At 35.7% G+C, this 22654-nt stretch overlaps 1 protein-coding gene across 9 annotated transcripts in view; it reads right to left on the minus strand.

Moving 5' to 3' along the window:
• Positions 1 to 22654, minus strand: part of DMD (dystrophin) — a 2324635-nt gene that overhangs the window by 721274 nt on the left and 1580707 nt on the right. For all 9 annotated transcript variants that reach the window (XM_045994540.1, XM_045994546.1, XM_045994545.1 and 6 more), the window contains one exon: positions 13807 to 13971. In XM_045994540.1, coding sequence (XP_045850496.1) covers positions 13807 to 13971 — 165 coding nt within the window. The remainder of the gene's footprint in view (positions 1 to 13806; positions 13972 to 22654) is intronic.

Raw genomic sequence — 22654 nt, forward strand, 5'->3', positions numbered from 1 at the left:
TTTTCTTTAACGCTATGACCAAAGACCTCACCCAAGACCATGTTACTTCTCAACTACCTCAATAGCCTCCCAAACAGACTCCCTTTTTGGGTACTACATGCCTCAAATTTGAAGGCTTGCAAGTTACTTTTCTTTAATGATTCCCACCTCTCTCAAAGATAATAACTAAGTTCCTTGAAGCAGCATAGAAGCCTCACCAAAACTGGGCTGTATTTCAACATCACTAAATTTGTTTTTCTTCCCATACTTCGTGTCATTAATCACTCCCCTATCTTTGTTCCTGTTGAGTCTTCTCCCTTGAATCCTTTCCTTTCCCTCACACACATTTCACTTTATCAATTCCTACCCATCTTGGAAAGATACAGATCAGGCACCATATTCTCCAGGAAACTGTCTTGAGATCAGAGCTCCCAAATTATACAAAGTAAAAGTATCTTCTGGAGAGCTTGTTATAACACAGGTTCTTGAGCGTCACTCTCATCTACTCTGATTCAGGAAGTTTAAGGACAAGCTCAAGGATCTGCATTTCTAACAAACTGCTGGTCTTTGGACCATACTTCAGTAGCTGTGCTGTAAACAATATTTTCGCAGGGTTGGGTATCATTCTTTTGGGATATCACACCATTCTGTGAGTATACTTGCCACACTGCGTTGTAAATATTTCTGCCCTGATTGTGTTTAGTAAACTGAGGTATTTTAGGGGAGCATTCATTGCCATACCAAGATGTGCTACTTTGGCATGCAGATCATTTTGTGCTGAAAACAATCGAGACACAAAATCCTCAGGCAGGAACCTTTGACCTCTCCCCAAAGGTAGGGGACCTATTCCAGAAAGGAAACTACCATCATCAATAACTAGGTATGATAGATAGGGAGGAACCTAGCAAGTCTTGTTTGATTGAAGTCCTCTCTAAGTGCCATTGTTTCTGGATGGCTCAGCAAACATTTTTCAAACATTTACTCTGCCCGTTCTTCCTGTCAACTCCTTTCATTCCCTTTGAAGCTCCAGATCCTCACCCCTTTTCCTCAGTTAGAATGATAAATATATTTTGTTTTGACCGAATATCTTTGGAATCTCTCATGTTTATGTGGATTCTCTGTATGGATGTAATTAAATTTGATTTTCTCCCATTAATGTGTCTCATGTCAATTTAATTCTTAGACCAGCCAGAAGAAACTTGAAGGGTGGAGAAAAATGTTCCCTCTCCAACAGTATATTTATACATCTGCTTGCCTCTAAGCAAATTAAGAATTTGCTTGACATAGTAAGTCACCTTAACATAGTAGGACATTGTAGTTAATAAATGGTTTGTTAGCTGAACAGAAATTTCATTAGCTTAGCCTCATGTCTTTCTCTGCCTAGAGGGGTTGATCAGGGATATATGCAAATATTGATGTGCATATCACTGATACATTTGATAAAGTTTGCAAATTAACGCTTGTGGACAAAATAGAACAATATGAGCTTGGTAGGAAATAAAGCAATTAGAGTTTGGCAATTAATTGAACAATTGCCAAAGTAAATTTAAGCTTGAATTAATGTCAAAACAGAGGTAAGGTTTAGTTCTGTAGGTTGTAGTTCTATAGGGCTCTCTTAGGATTCAGGCTATTTGAGAAAAAAAAAATTTATAATATAGATGAAGTTATGGAAGGCAGACATGAAATCGGAAGTTGAAAAGAAATGAAGAGATTGCAATACACTGTATTATAGAATCAGGACCTGAAGATCAGCACCTCTCCATCTCTGCCATCAAATCAGATTGATGGGTTAACAAATTTATTAAGGCTTCATAGTTTGGGGCTCAAAACAGGTTTCCCTTCTGGGTGGGCAGGCAGAGTGCAAGGGGAGCAAACTAGGAGGGCAGAGCAATCACAACTGAGGTGGAGGAGGCTGTGAGCAGAAGGTAACAGTGTCAATGAAAATGTAGAAGTTCAAATCACTAGATATGAACCCAAAACCAGACACAGAACAGTAGTGCTAGTTATAGATGTTACCTCTAATGGTAGTGTGTTTCTTGTGTATTCACTGTATATGTCAGAACTGGTTCAAGAAATGGGAGGCACTGGACCGAAGCTCCAGGCACCTTAGTGGGCAAGTAACATAAGCAGGGCCAGGGAAGGGGTTGATGTATTTGCATCTAATTCCAAAAAAAAGTAGATGACCCAAGAGCAGGATGGAGAAAAGGTCGACTAGAAGCAGCACATGTGAAAAAGTACCAGTGACTTTAGACACTAATAAGTTCAGTGTGAGTCAACACTGTGATACAAATATCACTGGAGTAAGGAAATATGCAATGATTAAAGGCATGCGCTATGCTAGATGACCTCCGTGGTATTTTGGCAGCTTAACAAGCATCCAGCCAGGGACTAAATTTCCCCTTTCTCCTTCTCATAGCATACCCATATTTCTTAGACTAGCAATCTTCAGACTGGGATATGCCGCTGGAGGTACACAAAGACTTTCTTAGGGATAGGTGCATAGATTGTGTCCATGGAATCAGTTTCCAAATTCTAGCTTCAACAAGGGATTTCCCTGGTTTTATTCCTGTGGTACACAAACATCATACCAATTACCATTCCCATCTTTGGCTACTGATAGTCTTCCAACTCTATAAAATAAAAGCATGTCTCTTCTGATGTATCCCAATGGTATACTGTGCCCAATATACATTTATGAAAAATCAAATTATGATTCAAAACATTGATGACTGAAATTCTCTTTTAATCAAGATACCATCAAGCACCTACCTGTCCATTTAACTAATAGATTAATTTCCAATAAAAATCTCTTGATTATGTTTAATAATTACTTATCAGAAATCACATATACTTAAGTAATTTCATTATTACTAAGTATATTTATTATCAGTAGTTGTAGATACAATTCAATCTAATGGATATTTTAAAATGCTTAAAGCCTTATACTTATAGAAAAGTGTTTGTAAAGATTGAATTTAAATACACATAGATATATTTGTCATAGAGAAGTATGGTAAAGTGGTTAATAAAAAAAGGCTTTATAGCATAAATATATATTACATTAGAATACACTTCTTTGGGGAAATAGAATGGAAATATAAAGAAGAAAGAAAAATGATATGAAACTTGAAGATGAGTTTGTGTACTTTTTCAAGTAGAAGATGGGAGATATTATATTGCTGTGGTATTTGAAGTCTACTGGATATATTCAAAAGAGTAATGAAACACTTTTTGAATGTCAATATTTACAATATGCCACGGGAGAAAACATATGTCAAGTTTAGAAAGTTCAGGGGTGTACTGAGTTTTCTAAGCTCTTTGGAGAGTTTTCTAGGTAGAATGGTATGCATACCACTGTGATAGAGGATTTGGGGGAGCCTTCCTCCTTGCCTAGGCAGGGGAGAAAGAAAAGCACTCTTCTTCCCTCCCTCATAAAGTAAGTAGGAAAAAAAAGACAAAAACAAAAAACTGCATACTAGTTTCCTCTTAGCCAACAAAATCTTAGTCCTACTTGAATTCTGTTCCAGGAATTCTCAATTCAAGAAACTTCTCAAGTTTATAATCTTTTCCTTATATGGGCAATTTGGTTGGGTGAAAGAAAATGAAAATCTCATGACTATCCACAATCTTTTTTTGGATTGGTTTTCTGGTAGCCACTTACAACTTTCTTTTGAAAGGGTGGTGTATTTTGCAAGCCTAATTTTTCTTCTTAGAGGTTCTTGTCAAAATTCCAGCTGCACTAGGAAAGGTCCCATTCACCATCTTTTCCTATTATTTTAGGAAAATGTATTCTCACTATAGTTGTACCTTAATCCATCAAGTACCAGAGAAATTGGCCTAATTTTTCATTATTAATCAAGAGGCAAGTAAGGATAAGAAAGGCAAATTAAACAGCGTCATAAACCCAGTTAAGTGTCACAGCTTGGATCTCAACATGGCTCTTTTGTTTCTCTTCCCATTATTATGCTACCTTAACTAAGCAATGGTTTTTGGAGTTGAGAGGAGGGGTAAACAGTAATAGATAAAATTATAGTTTTCAGTGTTCCAAGAGAAAGGTCTACGCCTAATTCCTTTAAAATATGGACTTATCCACAAACCAACAATCTTCAAGATTTTATTGGAGCTGGAATTATATACACTCTTGCCCAGAAGCAACCTAAATTTGGGGGGGGGGGTTAATGTCCAATAAACCTCAGTTGAGTTGCATGGAATGAGAACATTTTACCTTTTTTTTTCTAAGATTTTATTGATTTATTTCACAGACAGAGATCACAAGTAAGCAGAGAGGCAGGCAGAGAGAGAGGGGGAAGCAGGCTCCCTGCTGAGCAGAGAGCCTGATGCGGGGCTTTATCCCAGGACCCTGGGATCATGACCTGAGCCGAAGGCAGCGGCTTAACCCACTGAGCCACCCAGGTGCCCCAAGAATATTTTACCTTTTTGTCCAAAAACTTTTACCCACTATTTTTAGCACACATTTCATGGAAATATTAATGTAATTAATAGAAAACACTGAAACTATTTTTCTAGGAAGGAGGATTAGATATAAAAAGTTAGTATCTTCTTCTCAGTTCCTAGCCTTCCAACACCATGTCTAAAAAATTAAAAAAAAAAATTAGATCTCTTCTATCTGAGCTAGTACACAGCTATCTAAGGAGTAACTATTTGAATGTGAATAATCTCCTTGTATGTGAATTATCTCCCGAACAGTGAACTAGATAACAGTAACTTTCAAAAAGCTAATTATGTGAACAAAATGACACACCCCTTACTGACTGAGGATCCAATGAGGAATCTAACTCAAAATCCAGTGCTCCTGATGATAGTCTCTGAAAGCATGTTAAGGACATATTATTTTTTCTTAGGAGTCTGAGTTGACTCTATGTGCTGGGTTAGAGCCCAAGATTTTTTGCTTGAAAGCTATCAAGGGTGTAGAACATATTACATTCTCATCGAGATCTCATTTGCTTGAACTTCAGTTCTTTGGCATTTAAAGCACTCTTTTTCGGGCATTCTTACTTTATTGTTACTTTGGTTCCTCCCTTCGCCATGGGAAGTTCTCAAGCACTGTTCTGATTCTCTGCAGAGAACAGCTGTGGGTGGAGCTGTCATTTTCCCTCCTTGTTGACTTGGTTTTATTAAAGATAATGTGGAATTTCTATGGCCTTTTGGGGAAACTTATGATCTCCCTACATTGGTTCATCTAGGACTTCTCCCTTCCCATCACCTCTGCTATTCTTTCCTTTTGTCACCTTTGATCCTTCCCTTAGCTGCCTTGAATTTTTTGAATATCGCCTTTCAAAACCTTCTTATTGTCCATCTGTTCACCTCTGCCAGACCACTTCCTGCCTACACCATCCCTCAATTCAATTATGAGCTTTGTGCTTCCTGCCCCATATGGGGCTCTCAAAAGACTTAGGAACCCCAAAAGTAATCTCTTGAAGCTGAAAAGACTACCTGGAAACAAACTGGTTATTTTATAGACTTAGGTGGGGTTTGGAGACACCCAGATTGCCTTGTGCTACAGCTTTAGTCACTCACCCAAATTTTCATCCACAGCCTCCATAAGATTACCTATTAAATCCAAAGAAAAGCTTAACAGTCTCCCACACAAATGCTGAATGAAAACATTTAGCCTCCATATTAAACAGATAACCTCAACTTGTTTTCATAATCGTTGCTAGTCTGCTACAAAATGCTAGCATATGACAGTTCACATTTATCTGCTTCCCGGTTTTTTCTATAAAACAAAAGTTCCTAATGTTTAAAAAGGTATAATCAATATATATATATATTTGCATGGAGCACTGGGTGTTGTGCAAAAAGAATGAATACTGTTATGCTGAAAAAATAAATAAAATGGAAAAAAAAATAAAAATAAAAAAATAAAAAGGTATAATCAATATATATAAATGAAACTTTTAGAAACATTAAGGTCAAAGAGAAACAACTCTGTATGCAACATATGAAAGGTGTGTAATAGCACTGGTTTTGTTAACTAAGAAGAGAGTAATTTTGTCCTTAGTGTAGGACAAAATCTGAGTGGATATTGAAAGTTGTAGAAAGTTTGCGGAAAAGAAATTTTGTTTCAAAACTGATCAAAGCTGACTAAGATTGAATGGGTTTATTTATAAGCTTTTTTACAAATGAGCTTTAGTATTCACAGTATATTAATGCAAAACTAAAGTTCATATCTTTTCTTCATTAAAATGACAAAATTTCCTTGGATTATTGATTTGTTCTTAATAACAGATTGTAAAAGCTTTTTCTTTACCTTCTGAGTAATTCAGGTAAGCAAGAATGATTGTGCCTTATCAGAATAATTTCCTGTGTTTTATGTGGATTTTATCATGTCTTTGATTATTTAAGAATCTTCTCACTTTTGGGAGAGCCAGCCTTTTATAACCAGGTCACCTCCTAGGTTTATTTTTGAAACCTTTCACTGTCACTTTGGCTAAATAGGTAGTCAAGCACTGTGTCAGTGACCCATGATCCTATTTAACCAAGGGTTCGAACCTCTTCACATTTTTGACAACCTTTGATATTTTGCCTTCCACAAATCAAACCCAAAATGAAATCTTGATCTCAAACTGACATGAAAAATCTCCAGATTTGTTCTCTCACATTTGTTCTCTCTTAATATCTAAAAAAGATATATGAAGAATAGAGGCGCCTGGGTGTTTCAGTGGGTTAAAGCCTCTGCCTTCGGCTCAGGTCATGACTCAGGATACTGGGATCAAGTCCCACATCAGGCTCTCTGCTCAGCAGGGAGCCTGCTTCCCCCTCTGCCTACTTGTGATCTCTCTCTCTGTCAAATCAATAAACAAAATCTTTTAAAAAAAGATATATGAAAAATAGTTAGGTTTATTTGATATGTTGAGTCAGCATAAAAAGTATTATCAAAAAAGAGAAGTTAAATTTGTATGGGTCACATGTTATTAACGTAAATATTTCAGTAATTATATCAAGTTACTAGAAATTAGTCAATGCCCTTGCTGTCCATGATACGACTTGGTTCTGCTTTGCCTAACAGACCATAGTATAATGTCATCAGTGATAATTACAGTTATTTTTTTTAGATTTTTTTATTTATTTATTTGACAGAGAGAAATCACAAGAGAATCAGGCAGAGAGAGAGGAAGGGAAGCAGGCTCTCTGCTGAGCAGAGAGCCTGATGTGGGACTCGATCCCAGGACCCTGAGATCATGACCGGAGCTGAAGGCAGCGGCTTAACCCACTGAGCCACCCAGGCGCCCGATAATTCCAGTTATTACCCAGAAATGTTGAATGCCACAGAAAGGACTGAATTCCTTTAAGTGAATTCTCACCACATTTTTAACAATGGCTGTTTGAAGCCTATTATCATTTACAGAGAGTTGTTTTACTCTGAGGCTCCCTGAAAGTGCTTGTAATCAGCTACAGTGTCAGAATTCTTGTCTTCAACAATAAGGGACTATCTCAGAGACCCATAGAAAGGACAGTATCAGGTACTCTAGAGCACAACCATCTGCTGCTTTGCTTAAATAGCTTTGACTGAATCAGGATTTCTGGAACTCCAGTGGAGAATTAATGGGTTTATGAAACTGCTAGCTGGAGATCAAGCAAAACGACAATCAATTACAGAGAAGTGATTGAACTGATGACGAATCACTTGATTAAGGCTTTTGTTTGGAATATTGCTGATGCTTTAATGTTCTGTTTTCTTGACACAAGGAACTCCTTTTTCTTTTTTCTTAAGTCATCTCTATCTCAGATCAATTTAGTAGATTATACTTTTATAAACAGAAATGAAATATTCATCTTTTTCTCCCTGCCTCCAGAATTCATAAACTCCTATAGAGTAATTTTATTTTCCTGGCAATATGATTATTTGCACAGATTCAATAAGAATCTGTCTTTCTTGTAACAGGACATAATTGAGAAAATTGATTATATAACCAAGGCTTTGACTGGAATGTCATATTTGAGAATGATATACATAAAATTGGATATGACCAGATAGTTTTAAAGAACCAGAGTATACTCTTTGGAGATAATGTTTACAAAGCCCTCTCTTCAGAAAATGAGTCTGTCTTATGGGATGTCCAGTCTTACAGGTAAATAAGGAAGGCCACTTCTTGGCAGGTCCAGGAAGCCTTAGGTATTTTGAGGTCTGACAGAGTAGAAAAATTCACCCCAATCTACAGGTAGTACAGGTAACATCTCATGGCAAGTACTTGGCATGGATTCCTAATCTCATGAACCTTTTAAAAGTCAAATCTGAGATTCTTTATAAAAACTTACAGCAACAGAGACTTTGAAAAGCCTGTGTAGCCGGCTACTATCCTTGCTGAACTTCCATAAATACAGTCGAGCTTTATTTGATAAACAATAATAATCTTACTGGGAATACCTTCGATCACATGGGAGGTGACTGTAGAGAAACCCAAATTATGTTTCAATAGAACACTGGAGCACATCCTGATTCTAGTCTTATTCTTTGCCTTTGAGCTCTTTCCTATTTCCCTGTAAACTATGTGATATTGCTACCAACCTGCAAATTGGAGTGTCTCACACATTTTATTCATCCTTACCAAATTTTCAATTCTTTTAGTCTCCTTCAATATCTGACTACAACTTTCCAAACTCATGTTTCCATTTTTTTTCTCCCCTTCTCCCGACCTGGCATCACTGAGAACTAAAAGCTAACTACTTAGAGCATTATAGAGATCCTAGATTGTCCTATAGTTGAACTTTTCTCTCAGGCTCTAAAGAAACCCAGAGAGCTGAAGCTGGACCACTTGATACTGGCTTCAAAGGACTCATTAGCACAGTGAATTATCTATGGACAACCTGCATGCCTGAAGCACTGCCTATAAGGGTCTCTCAGAAAGTTCACTGGGAGTCCCACCGCTTTTATGCTCTGCTCCAGGAAATAGCTATGACTGTGGACAATCTTATAAAAACTCTCAGATGTCTGTGCTGTCACCCCAAATATTCAGTCATAAAATGACCACTGCCATTGTCACATCACCATCTAAAGATGTTTCCAGACCAACTTCCGGGAATCATCTTCATTGGCTGCCCTCTGGACTCAGAAACTGGGTTTATAGTTGGTTCCAACCATTAATCTTTGTTTTTCTTTTTACTACCATAGAAAATACCCCTTATTAAATACCTAATTGCTTACACTGTGCTGCGAAATTCTCTGCTATCAAGTTTCAGTTCAATAGTCCTTGAACAACAGAAAGCTTCTGAAATAACTGGCTTGGAGTAGCTTTCCCAAGCTGATCAGTGGGAAAACTGGCTTCCCTTGGACAAAAGAGGGCAGTGACAAAGATGGCCTTGGCATTCTCCTTAAGGTTGACTGAAGGATTAGATAGGTTTTTTCCTGATTACAGGTCTGAACTCTTTTTTCTTAGTGCATTTACTTGAGAAAACTTTCAATTTTAAGTTCCTCATCTGCCTCTTTGAGAAGTAAGTCTTTTACCACCTCGGAATGTTTTTCTCAAACACCAGGGAGCCACCGCATTGAAATGTAAATATTAGGAAGGCTAAATGGCTTCCCATGGCAGTGTGGGGAGGAGGGGGATAGTAACCTCCCTTCAGTAAGGGACAATTAGTAAACACACAAGGCCAAATCACAGTCACCAATGTCCCCACTAATGTCCCCCAGTACTTTAACACTAGCTTATCCCAGTGATTAAAATATTTGCTGCCTTTTGATTCAGTGGAGTTGACTTCAGTCTCTCTCTCCTATTTCAATAGCCTTAAATAAAGTCTTCCTTGCCTATTAAGTGATCCAGTGCTTTTTTTTGACAACACTCACAGCACCAGAACACACATGCAGAAGGGTCTGGATGCTCATATACTTTATCATTCAGTCACTCTAATTGTGTCCTCTGGTAGTTTTCTTTGTGGACTCGTCTTTATGTGCAATTAAGTTTCTTACATGGAAGGGAATAGCCAACAGAACAGTATGTCATGTTATTTATAGATCACAGAAGCAAAGTCATTCTTGAAGGGAAAAAGAAAACTTCCCTTTCTTCAATATGAAGGTATTTCAGTCAGCAAGACTTAACATAACATTATGTGTCCCGCCTCCCCTCATATTTTCATACAAAGTTTCGAAAGTAGTAGTTAGGCAGTTTTGTGTTAGATAAATAGTATACCTACAGCTCATTATTGACAGCATTCATTAAAGATTAAAAACATAAGACCCTTTAGAGAAATTCTAACTGGTCCCCTGTTCTTAGCATTCAATTATCATTTCTAAAATCTGAAATCAACATATTTTATGTCTAAATTGAGAGTATCTTTGAAAATCTAAATTCAAAGGCATGCCTTCTAGTGGGCTGACTGAAGGGAAAGGTCTGTGATGATGCCTAATTTTCACCTTCTACATCACAATCTCATTGATTATGTTTCTCAGTTTGCTAAGGGTTCTGTGAGGTGATTTTCAAGATGAATATTGTTATTTGCAGGATTTCCTAAATAGGAATATTTTGGGAGTAAATTGTACAAGCCAAGCGATGTGCAGTCAATTTTCACTCCAGCATAAACAATGTATTAGAACAGAGCCCTTAAGGCTTTTTTTTTTTTTTTATTTGGGTTTCATTACACAGCTAGCTGCATTTCATCAATAAGCATGAACTGCCAAGCAGGCAAAACTGAGGCTCACAGAGGGTATTACATATTTTTCTACCAGGTGCTCTGAGTTTGACTAGAGAAAACAAATGACCTGGATGTCAAGGTCTTAGGCTCTTTGTTTCAGAGGTAGCCATGGCCGCCATGGACAGACAAAGACAATTTTTTACATTTAGGAATTGGAGGCTCCTTGTGCACCTACTTTCTTTGCATTCACTCATTCCTAAGATTTTAGAAAGGAGTTTCTTTCTCGGTGTTAAAAAATGGGCATGTCCACAAAAGTATTTAAAAACTATTTTTGGTTTTCAGTAGTTTAAAGTCCATTTTCCCATCTTTCTTTGACTGAAAAAAGAAGAAGTTTAATCTCTTTAAATAGAGAGCTATAGTAGGCTGTACAGACTAAAATCACATATCTTATAGTAAAAGAACTCTGAGCAATCTTAAATAAATCATTTATTAGACAGTGAATTTAGATAGAAGCTAGACAAAGAGGGATAAAGAACTAGTTAAGTTAGTATTAATCACACAGGTTGCTATTTCCTGATTACAAGTTAGGGGTCTGAGAATTATAGGGAGAATGTCTCAAGTCACCATATATATGATTTTATGATCTTTTTTGCCTTGGATATAGCCACAGGGAAGAAGGAAAAGGCTAAGGGAATATTTTTGAAGTCTATACTCCAGATATGAGAAACTCAGAATATGCACAGAGGACTGAAGCCAAGGAATTTTACTGCCAGGGAAAAAGCAGCTGCTTTTCCCCTTAGTGATTTAGACCAAGCTGCAGGAGGCAAATATCATGACTCTCCGAAAGTACACACAGCAGTGAGAGTGTGGACTTGTAGCTTTGATAAAGGAAAGTGATTAACACAGCTGAGAGGAGCTTTCACTCTAAACTGCAGGGACCTATTTGGCATGGATGTATGGGTTATGACAAACAAATGGCCAACACAAGTTTTCCATCTTTGGGAACTATTGTGTGTGGGTGGGGAGGTTGAGACTGGGACTAAAGTCACTTGGGTTCAGTCAACAACATCCCTTTGCATCAAAGGATTTTGTTATCCTTCCTATTAAATATATTCCATGTACAGAGATAGCTAATATTGAATATATTTTTTCATTACTTGAGTGAAGCAGCACATTTTAACTAAAGATTATATTTAAAAGTAAAGGAATGTGCTTTTGCCTGTGAGTTACAGAAAGCTCCTTCTGACTGGGAACAAAGAGTATATGGCCTTCCTCTTTATAATACTAAGTCAAGAAATACTTAAGATTATGCTAGATCCAAGAGAATCTGGCTGAGGTTACTGTTTGTTGGAGTAAATAATGATGTCTTTGTTGAGATGACTGACCACTGAAAAATGAGCATCAGGGAGATGCAGTTGCACTGGAGACTGTGCCCCAAGTACAACTGAGGGCACTGTGCTAGCAAGGTAAAAACACTGAAGGCTTTCCAGGACTGGTGGCTTCCCTGAATGATGACATGGCTTTGCACTCAACCAGTCTTGTCCCTGTGACTACACCTAATGCAAACACAGGGTGAATCATTCATCAGAAGCCAGGGTCTGGTGTCAAGACCTCTGTTGTGTCACCACTGTACCAACTGTGCTGTTCCCTGTCCTGTATAATTTCATAAAGTCAACTAAAATTTTTTGGGGTAAAGCCTACTGTGACTTGATCTTATTCGTTAGACTTGAATAGAATACCATGCCACTAGATGAGCAGCCTGGGTTTTGCAGTGGCAAAATGATATCTATCTGTGATGTACATGGTATCATCTATGCTCAGGGTAGCTAAGAGAATGGTGGATATACATGGCAGGAATAGGTAAGGTGAAAGTAGTGGAGTGCACTTTGCAAACATAACTCATTTTAGTTGTTCCCAACCTCTCCTTAATCTCACTCAAGCCCATCTTTCCTAAACTTGGACTTTCTCTTCTCTAGAATAACCTCACACTTTATTTTATCCTTGCCTTATCTCCCAGCAAAACAGCACCTACATGGAGGTAAAAAGCATGAGGTTGTGATAACCTTGGAAAGCAAGCAAAATGAAAAATCAGCGTCAGTAAACTAAAACTACTCAAGATGTTACTTATTTAGTCTGAAAGTGCCCATGCTTACATTAATCAAGATGTTGAGATTTCAATTTAATTGGTTTATGTGATTAGCTGTTTAATGTTTTGGCCCATAGGAGATGCAAAGCAGGGCATCAAGTTGGGATAAATCTTTGGAATATGCTCCTGGGAAGAGAGAAAAGATAGGGACAGTCAATGTCCACAGGGACACTAAAAGAAGGAGATGGTGGGGTCCAACTGGCATGTTGGTCTAGAGCACTAGGCTTACCTGTGGCACCTCATTACCACTCTGGTTGTCTCATTACCACCTTTATACTTTGATTCAAAAATACATGTATCCATCAGATACTGGGCCCTAAGATGCAGGTGGTCAGAAAGGAAGAGAATAAGGCAGGTAAGTAAGAAGAAGCCCTCTGTATCCGAAGAAGAGTGTCATGATGTACTCAGGTCTATAAAATCTAAGTGTAATTCAGTGTACAAAGGTTACAGAAAATGGACACAGAGGTTTATAAGAAATCTAAGAGGGTTTTTAATTCTACCTGGAGTATCACTAAAACTTAAAGAAGTAAAGACATTGAATTGAATTTTGAAGGATATAGAAAATTTTATCATGCCAACAAAGGAGGAAGAAGTAATTTAAGGAAGAGAGATCAAAAACACAAACATGACATGAAACCACATACATTTAAACATAACATAATTTGTTGTGCCTAGAATATAAAGGGAGGTTGTTGGCAGAATAAAAGGATACAAAGGTAAACTGCAGACAGCCCGAGAGGGTTTTCTAATATTTACTAAAGAGCCTATACTGTATTTGGTAGGCACCTAATGTCCTAAACAACTTTAGTTTTAGATAAGGAGTCTACAAACATATACTGAGTGCAATTAAAGTAGGGATGGCAAACGGGTCATAGTAGTGAAGATGATGAAGGCATTCTAGTTATAAGAGTTTAATAAATACCTTATTGCTAGTAAGTGCTGTAAGAGAAAACAATAAATGCTAGTCGATTTATTATTATTATTATTAATAACATTATAACAACAATGGTGATTATGTTAATGCATGAGAAACTTAGTTGAGTGATATTGCCATTTTTTAGAAAATAATATTTAAAGCAAAGAGTCCCTACCTTAATGTCAAATGGTCCTGTTTGAATTGGTTGATTGTAAATTTCCAACTGATTCCGAATAGGAGACAGCCACAGAAGCAGGTGATTTAACTGCTCTTCTAGCTGTCCAAGGTCTCTTATGCGTGCCTCAATTTCTCCTTGTTTCTCAGGCAAATCTCTAGAAACCTGCAGGGAAAAAAATAGGAGAAGATTCCCATTGTTTAAATAAAAAAGCAAAAATATTCTAAAATTATTTGTTTTAAAATGTTATAGAAATTCACTGAATTTGGTATTTTACAGGACAATATGGATTACTCACATGGGTTACATGTTAGGATTTAATTCATGTACTACAAATCATTTATTAATAGTCTTCCCCCAAATACTATGCTTTAAAGACAGTAAGACTTTTTTTTTGGAATTCAATAAAACACACACTCACACAAATGCATACCCAACTCCAACCAATAAAGTCAAGAAATGCATTCTCCACTGAATCATTCATTTACTAAACATAATGGTATTGCATATTAGATGCCAGATATTCTGTCTTTATACTTCATTCTAACTTTCTTGCATGTTAAGGAAAACTATGCAAGGGAATTTTTTTATGCACAAAATAAAATGGGGAGGTAGGCTATAGTTTGTGGGTCTAAGTATAACTGAGCAAAACAAAATAAGATCACTAGAATGAAAAGGAAAAAAAAGACATTTAGATTAGAATAGAATATACCAGTATGAGCATAGGCTATTTCTATTAAGGGCTTACAATATGACAAACACCATGTTAGTAAGTTTCACATTTACAGCCTTCTTTGACCCAACCAACAATCCTATGATACAGATACTATTCTTTTCCCCATTTTATAAATGGATGATGACATTGGGGTTGAGAAACATAAAATACCTTGGGAAGGAGTAGGATACTGTGTTCAACATTGTGAAGTCTAGAGTTAGGCTGCTTGATATTAATCTTAATTCTAGTTCTTTCCCAGTACTTCAGCCAAGTTTTCTTTAATTCTCAGTGCCTTCTCTACAGAATGCAGACAATGACAGTATCTGCTTCACAGGGTCACTTTACGGATTAAATAAGGTAATTCATTGTAAATAGCTGAAAGCAAAAACCTGCATGATAGTGAATGACAATAAAGTCACTGCATGATTATTGCTTAAGCTCAAGTGTAAGTAGGGAGATAGGATAAGCAAGATTAAAGACTTTTCTTCCTATTGTCAAGGGCCAAAACAGGTACATGGTAATAAAGAATGTGAACCTGTAATGGCAAGTCTATGATATGATTAATACTATTCTAATAATATAACATTACATTATAGCACAAACACAATGCTACAACATACATCCACTATAAAAGATCATGTTACAATAGATAATATTTTAAAATTTTAATTCCAGTACAGTTAACACACAATGTTAAATAATTTCAGGTATTCAATATAGTGATTCTACACTTCCCTATCACACCCAGTGCTCATCACAAGTGCACTCCTCAGACCCCATCACCCATTTCACCCATTCCCTGCTCACCTCCCCTCTGGTAGCCATCAATTTGTTTTCTACAGTTAAAAGTCTGTTTCCTGGTTTCTCTTTTTCTTTTGCTTGTTTGTTCTGTTTCTTAAATTCTATCTATGAGTCAAATCATACAAATCATATTTGCCTTTCTCTGACTTACCTTGCTTATACATTATACTCTCTAGCTCCATCCACATTACTGTAAATGGCAAGATTTTGTCCTTTTTATGGCTGAGTAATATTCCATTGTGTAGTGTGTGTGTGTGTCTGTGTGTGTGTGTGTGTGTGTATATATACATACACACCACATCTACTTAACCATTGACCTGTTGATGGACACTTGGGCTGCTTCCATAATTTGGCTATTGTAAATAATGCTGCTATAAACATAGGGGGTGTATGTATCCCTTTGAATTAGTGCTTTTGTATTTGTTGGGTAAATAACTCAGCATCACATTTAATGGATTGTATGGTAGTTCTATTTTTAAGTTTTTGAGGAAACTGCATATTATTTTCCAGAGTGGTTGTATCTTTTTACATTCCCACCAACTGGGCAAAAGGGCTCCTTTTTCTCCACACCCTCACCAATATTACAAAGAATATTTAAAAATAAAATAGATAAGTATACTAATATAGTGTACTATAAGTTACTTATACTTGTACTATATAAGATAAGTATACTAATATGGTGAAACTAGTGTATCATCTAAATAATGCCCCATACTTTGGAACATCTGTTTTAGATACTTTTGAAATAACTAACTGAAGAACATTATGTTCCTTAGTTGCACCCAAGAGGTGTGAGGTGAAAAGGAGATACATTAATGGATAAAATAACTTGTCAGTTAATTTACAGGAGAAGGAATTTTATGGAAGTTCTGGTTATGTAAGTACCTGGTTTGAAACCAATAAAGTCATTTGCATATATTGTGTACAATGCATATGTGTGCATGAGTCAAGATTTAACGTTCAGCCTATACTGTGTATTCCAGCCTGAGACTGATCTTAGGCTCCCACAACAATGTTTCCTTGGAAGGCTAACTTTAAGATGACTGGGAAACATTAGGCCTGCATTGTTTGTTGTATAGAACTGTATCTGCTTTGGGGAAGCTGTGAATTGGCATAAAGCCTATGGTCTAGATGACTAAAAATGGTATAATAGATGGAAAGGAAATAGAGCCTGTGACTTCTACTTGAATTGACCAGCACAGACTTTGGTGTTCCTCTCTGGCAGCCTTTCCCTATGTGGATAAAGAGTTAAAAAAAGCAACGTGCACAGGAAACATGCAATGCTTGTTCATGGATAATGAATTGTGATGTTGTATCTGTTCTGTTTGACTTGTATCCTGATATAAAGTCAAGTAAACAAAGTATTAGATAAAGGCCTATTTATGTCTCATGAGTTCTAACCCATAATGACATCTACAGTGACAGATACTGTATTTGTGTATGCATGTCTGAGTGTGTGTTTGTGTGCTTGTGTGAGAGAGAGACGTGATATCACAAAAGCAATTCCAGGTCTATAATATATAATCTAATAATGCTTTCTACTTATCTCTTCCAGCATTTATAAAGAAGTTACTAAACAGTTTATTTTATTGGATTATTTTCTAGTCACAAATACATGTAAAAAATATTTTACAGCTTCAACTTACAGTGTGTAAGAGCTTCTAGATTCTGAAGTTAATGGAAATAACAGCCATCATGTTTTCTTAAAATCTCTAAAATTGAGCTATGAACTCATTTATACCTGATCACCAATAGGGTTCACATATCAACACAGAAATCCAGGTAACTTTCAACCGAGATTGTTAAGTAACCTTCTCACACTTCCAACCCATCCTTTCCTGGTGTTAGAGAAGAACAATTCCAGATGGCACACAGTTCAATGGGTGATATTTGACTAATATTTGAAAGAATTAAATGATAGCTCATATTGAGATTGTGGGGGACAGGTAGTTTTCAGATTAGTTATGACATCTGCATTGGGTATATCCTCACAGACCTGTGCTCTCCACCATCATAGCATTTGCCTTGTACTCTTTGTTATTTACATTGACTTCCCTTACTGAGCTTTGATTTCTGGATGAACTGGGTTCCTACACATGACAGGCTTTCAATAAATATCTGGTGAATGAAAGATAAACAATTTCAAAATTTAAGTTTAATTTTTTCAATTTAAGAAGCAAATCATGTCCAGAGTAGTCAACATAAAAAATGTCATTTTATCCTCAAGTGAAATAGCTTTAATTAGCCAACAAAGATATTAGTTGATTGGACTATATAAAAATGAGAAACTTGTGAATGGAAAAAAAAAATCCCCTAAAAGCAAAGTCAAAGGACAAATGACAAATAGTGAAAAAAGATATTTGTGACATCTCAGGTAAGGGATTAATTTTCCTAAAACATAAGAAAGCTACTGCAAATTAATTTTTAAAAGGCCAATAAGCCAGAGGAAAAGCTGGACAAAAGTTAAGGACAATCCACAAAAAAGAAAACATAAATGGATTTTAAATAAACATAAAGAAGCTAAACTTTGTTGTAATGAGAGATCTGAAAATTTGATCTATTGCACCGACAAAAATCCAAGTCTGAACACACTATGCTGCCAGGGTTGTGGAGAATATATGATTATATATGGCCAGTGGGATAGACAAACTGGTGTACCCCTTGTGGAAGACAACTTGCCAATATCTACAAAATGCATGTAACCTTATACCCAGAATTTTGCTCTTAGGAATTTATCTTGTAAATGTATTTATGCAAGTAAAATCAATGCTTGGTGATGGTATGGCAGATGGTGGATGGGGCAGAAGATTTTCACTACAGTTTTAAATTTTTGCAAAATAAAAACGTATTACCTTCACAGAGAAATTAATTTAGAAAGGAAAACTACCAGCTTTTCTTCCTACCAAAAGTAACGGTGAGAATATATATTTTAATAACAAATCTTTATTAGTAGGATGTAACACATCTAAAGCCACCAGTCCAAAATCGTGATTATTTTTCTAAGACAATATCACTTAGCTAATGGTAGGGTAGCATTTGAAACCTTCTGACCTCTAATTTTTTGATTCCCCACACCTTCAAAAGGATCTTCAGAAACTGATGGCTTCTACACAGTTCATGGAGAAAGATAACATAATTACTTTATGATATATAATACGAGTAGTTCTTTTGTCAGTTTTTATGTGTCTTAAAATTATTTACTATTACACTTACTACTTCATATTCTTATCAAAATATGGACACAGTTTAATAGTAAAATGCATCCTTTTCCCAAAAAATCTTTTTAGGTATTATGGAACCATGCTCTTCATATGACATATTCCCTGTGGTAAAAGCAAAAAATTAAACACGCTCAGTTCCCTCATGTGTCAATTTAGTATCTAACCAAATCTTGCCCTAATTTCACACAAGATTAGTTTCCCTTTTTTCAACTTCTGAATTTTAATTTCAAATGTGTAGAAATTTTAATAATAAGATAAACAGAGGTGTCTGTTTTAGAAATAAAGAGATATCAAATACATACTTCATATCTTATACCAAAAACATTCTAAAAAAATTAAAGTGTTAAGTATAAAAAAATTAATAACAGAACTAGAATAAAATGTTGGTGTGACTTATCATAATACCCCCAATCCCACTCCAAGGGGAAATAAAAACTATCTTCATACCAAAACCACCCTCCCAAAAAAACCAACAACTTATACATGGATGTCTTGATTTATAATTTCTTCAAACTGGAAATGGCCCAGATGCCCTTCAAGAGGTGAATGGTTAAACAAGATGTGATGTATTCTGCACATATGAGGGTAACAAAAGGAATTAGGGGCTTATATAATTGACATACAGATGAATCTCAAAATAATTATGCTGAAGGAAGGAACCCAGACTTCCCTCCCATAAAAGATGCAACAACCAGGCAGAATATCCAGTGCTCTTCCCCCACCAGCCAATGGGATTTAAAAATGATTACTTACTTGTGGAACATAAGGAATAACATGAAGGACATTAGGAGAAGGAAAGGAAAAGTGAATTGGGGGGAAATCGGAGAGGGGAGATGAACCATGAGAGACTGTGGACTATGAGAAACTAACTGAGGGTTTTAGAAGGGGGGAGGATGGGTGAGCCTGCTGGTGGGTATTAAGGAGGGCACGTATTGCATGGAGCACTGGGTGTGGTACATAAACAACAAACCTTGGAACACTGAAAAAATAAAAACAAAAATTAAAAAAAAATGTTGGTGTGAGGAAGACTTTTAGAAACAGAAAGTAATGTGAATAAACTATTAAGTATAATATTTGTATTGCTCATTCAAAATTAAGGCCAATCAGCAGAATTAAAAACAAATGACAGCTGGGACTACTTGCAGCATCTATCATATAGGTTATAATTTTTCATATTAAAAAGATTTTTCAATAAATGAAATGAGATATAGAATCTATTGGAAAACTTAATAAAAAATATAAACAGGAATTTGACAAAAAAATGCAAAGAGCCAATAAACAAAAGTCCAACAACTAAGTAATCAGTGAAATGCAAATTAAAACAGCAATAATAATCCATCATTTGCCTATTATATTGGTTTTTGTCAAAGGTACTTAACCAAAGTTCTAGAAAATAAGCACTCTTATAATGTTTGCTGGAGGATAAATTCTTACATTTGTAGGGAGTAATTTGATAATTCATACAAAAGACAAAGATGTCTACCCTGAAAACTAGCAATATGCCTGAGAGAGTAAGGAAAGAGTAAAAAAATAAAGGAGTATACCTTGTTCCTCTATTGGGAGAAACCAACTGGAAGATTCTCTATTGTAAAGATAGACTAATCTATCTTCAACTAATCTAAAAATTCAGTGCAAGCTCTATTAAAATTGCAACAGCTAGTTGCAATTCTAAGATATATATGCAAATACCAAAGGCCAAGAATATCTAATGAAATCTTGAAGAACAACCAAGTTTAAGAATGTTTACTACCAGATATCATTATTTAATATATTTAATTCTGTGTGGTACTGCTGTGAGAATAGACTATACGTACTTACTTAATTTTGAAAATGGTGCCACTTCGGTTAAGTGGGGAGTAGATGATCTAGAAATACATATACCCTACAAGTGTTTTAAGTCAGAAGCAAGCTGGTCCTTGGTGAGGGGCTGGTTGGGAAAGGACTAATGACTGGGCAGGAGCATGATGGAAGCTCTTAGGGTAATGTTCTAATTCCTGATCTCGGTGTTAGTAGCATGGCATGCTAACTTAAAAAAAAAAAAATCCACCAATTTCTAGTGCTAGTGCAACTGTTGGATCCTAGGGTAGTTCTATTTTTAACTTTTTGAGGAAACTCCATACTGTTTTCCTGGGTGACTATACAAGTTTGAATTCCCACCAACAGTGTAAGAGGGTTCCCCTTTCTCCACACTACTAGGAATTTACCCAAAGGATACGAAAATACTGATTTGAAGGGATACATGCACGCCGATGTTTATAGCACAATTACCAACAATAGCCAAATTATGGCAAGAGACCAAATGTTCATCAAGTGATGGATAAATATGTGATATATACATACAATGGAACATTACTCAGCCATAAAAAAAGAATGAAATTTTACCATTCGCAATGATGTGGGTGAAGCTAGAGTGTATTATTCTAAGTGAAATGAGTCAGAGAAAGACAAATATGATTTCATTCATATGTGGAATCTAAGAAACAAAACAGATGAATGTAGGGAAAAAGGAAGAGGGGCAAACCAGAAAAGATACACTTAACTCTAGAGAACAAACTGAGCGTTACTGGACAGGAGGTGGGTGGGGGGGGATGGTCTAAATGGGTAGTGGGTGTCTGGTGTTGTATGTAAGTAATGTATCACGAAATTCTACACCTGAAATTAATATTACACTGTATGTTAGCTAACCAGAATTTAAATAAAAACTTGAAAGGAGAACAAAATTACTCATTCCATTCTACTGCAAAATCTTACTTCTGTGAATTTTCCTAGGGGACTATCAGAGATATACACAGAGACATGTGACAAGAATACCCAATTCTGTCATTTATACTAGTGAAAAACTGAAACAAAATCCCTCAAATGGAATAAATTATCCATGTAATTGGATATTTTGCATCCTTTAAAGTACACACTATGAAAAACATTCTATTTTGAAAATATTCATGATATGTTAATTGGTAAAAGAAAATTTATACAACACACATAAATTAGGTCTTTGATTTTCTGTATATATTTGGCATATCAGTATCTATCATCTATCTTTTATCTGTATTTTTAAATGATTGGAAATACATAAAATTATTAACCATAATTTTTGGAGGTGTTACCAATTAAAGATCATTTTTATGTAATTGTTGATATATTTTGGCATTTTATAAGGTTACTACACAGACTACTACAAACTTTTTTTATGTTTTAAATGTTAAATAAAAATAAAGAAATGTATAATACTGCTTGGGTGGCTGGCTATCCCTCTAAAATAGCTGCTACAATAAAATTACCATTTTGACTTAGATTTTCAATATGCTTTAGGTATGATATGACAGCTTTTACTTATATTAGCTCCTTTAACCTCATCCATAATTTTATGACATATATATATTTTTCCTACAACTGACAAATGAGGAAATTAAGGTTCACAACTATAAATAATATTCCTAAAATTACTAGTTAAGTTATAAAAATATAGCATTAAACATCTGTGTTTTCCTGACTCCAAATTTTAACTTTCCTTTTCTCTTACCTGCCAAAACATACTTTCTCTGATCTTTCAAAATCTAATGTATTATTTGATAAATGGAGTACCGAAATTCATACTTTTCAAAAGCTTTTAATATTTATCAGAATAATCTATATCCATATTGCTCATTACTATTAATGAGATATATGCATTTAAAAGTAAACTTTAATATAACCAATACAAGTGAAATTCATGTATATAAACATACCGAAAACAAAAAAGTACTATTTGACATTTGTTAACTCAAGAATATTATATAGGGATTACAAGGTAAATTAGGATGCTTACTGAATAAGTTTTTGGATGATGAGTAACCCAAGCCCATGATTAAATGATCTTCATGAAATTGTAGTATCTTCTACATTTGGTAGTTTGTCATCCATTTTAAAATAGAGACATAGATAGGCACAAAATTAGACACATAGATCAATGGAACAGAATAAAAAACCCAGAAATGGACCTACAACTGTATGGTCAGCCAATCTCTGACAAAGTCAAAAAGTATATCCAGGGGCACCTGGGTGGCTCAGTGGGTTAAGCCTCTGCCTTCGGCTTAGGTCATGATCTCAGGTCATGATCTCAGGGTCCTGG

The sequence above is a fragment of the Meles meles genome, chromosome X, assembly GCF_922984935.1.
Source record: "Meles meles chromosome X, mMelMel3.1 paternal haplotype, whole genome shotgun sequence".
In the NCBI taxonomy this organism is placed as follows: Eukaryota; Metazoa; Chordata; class Mammalia; order Carnivora; family Mustelidae; genus Meles; species Meles meles.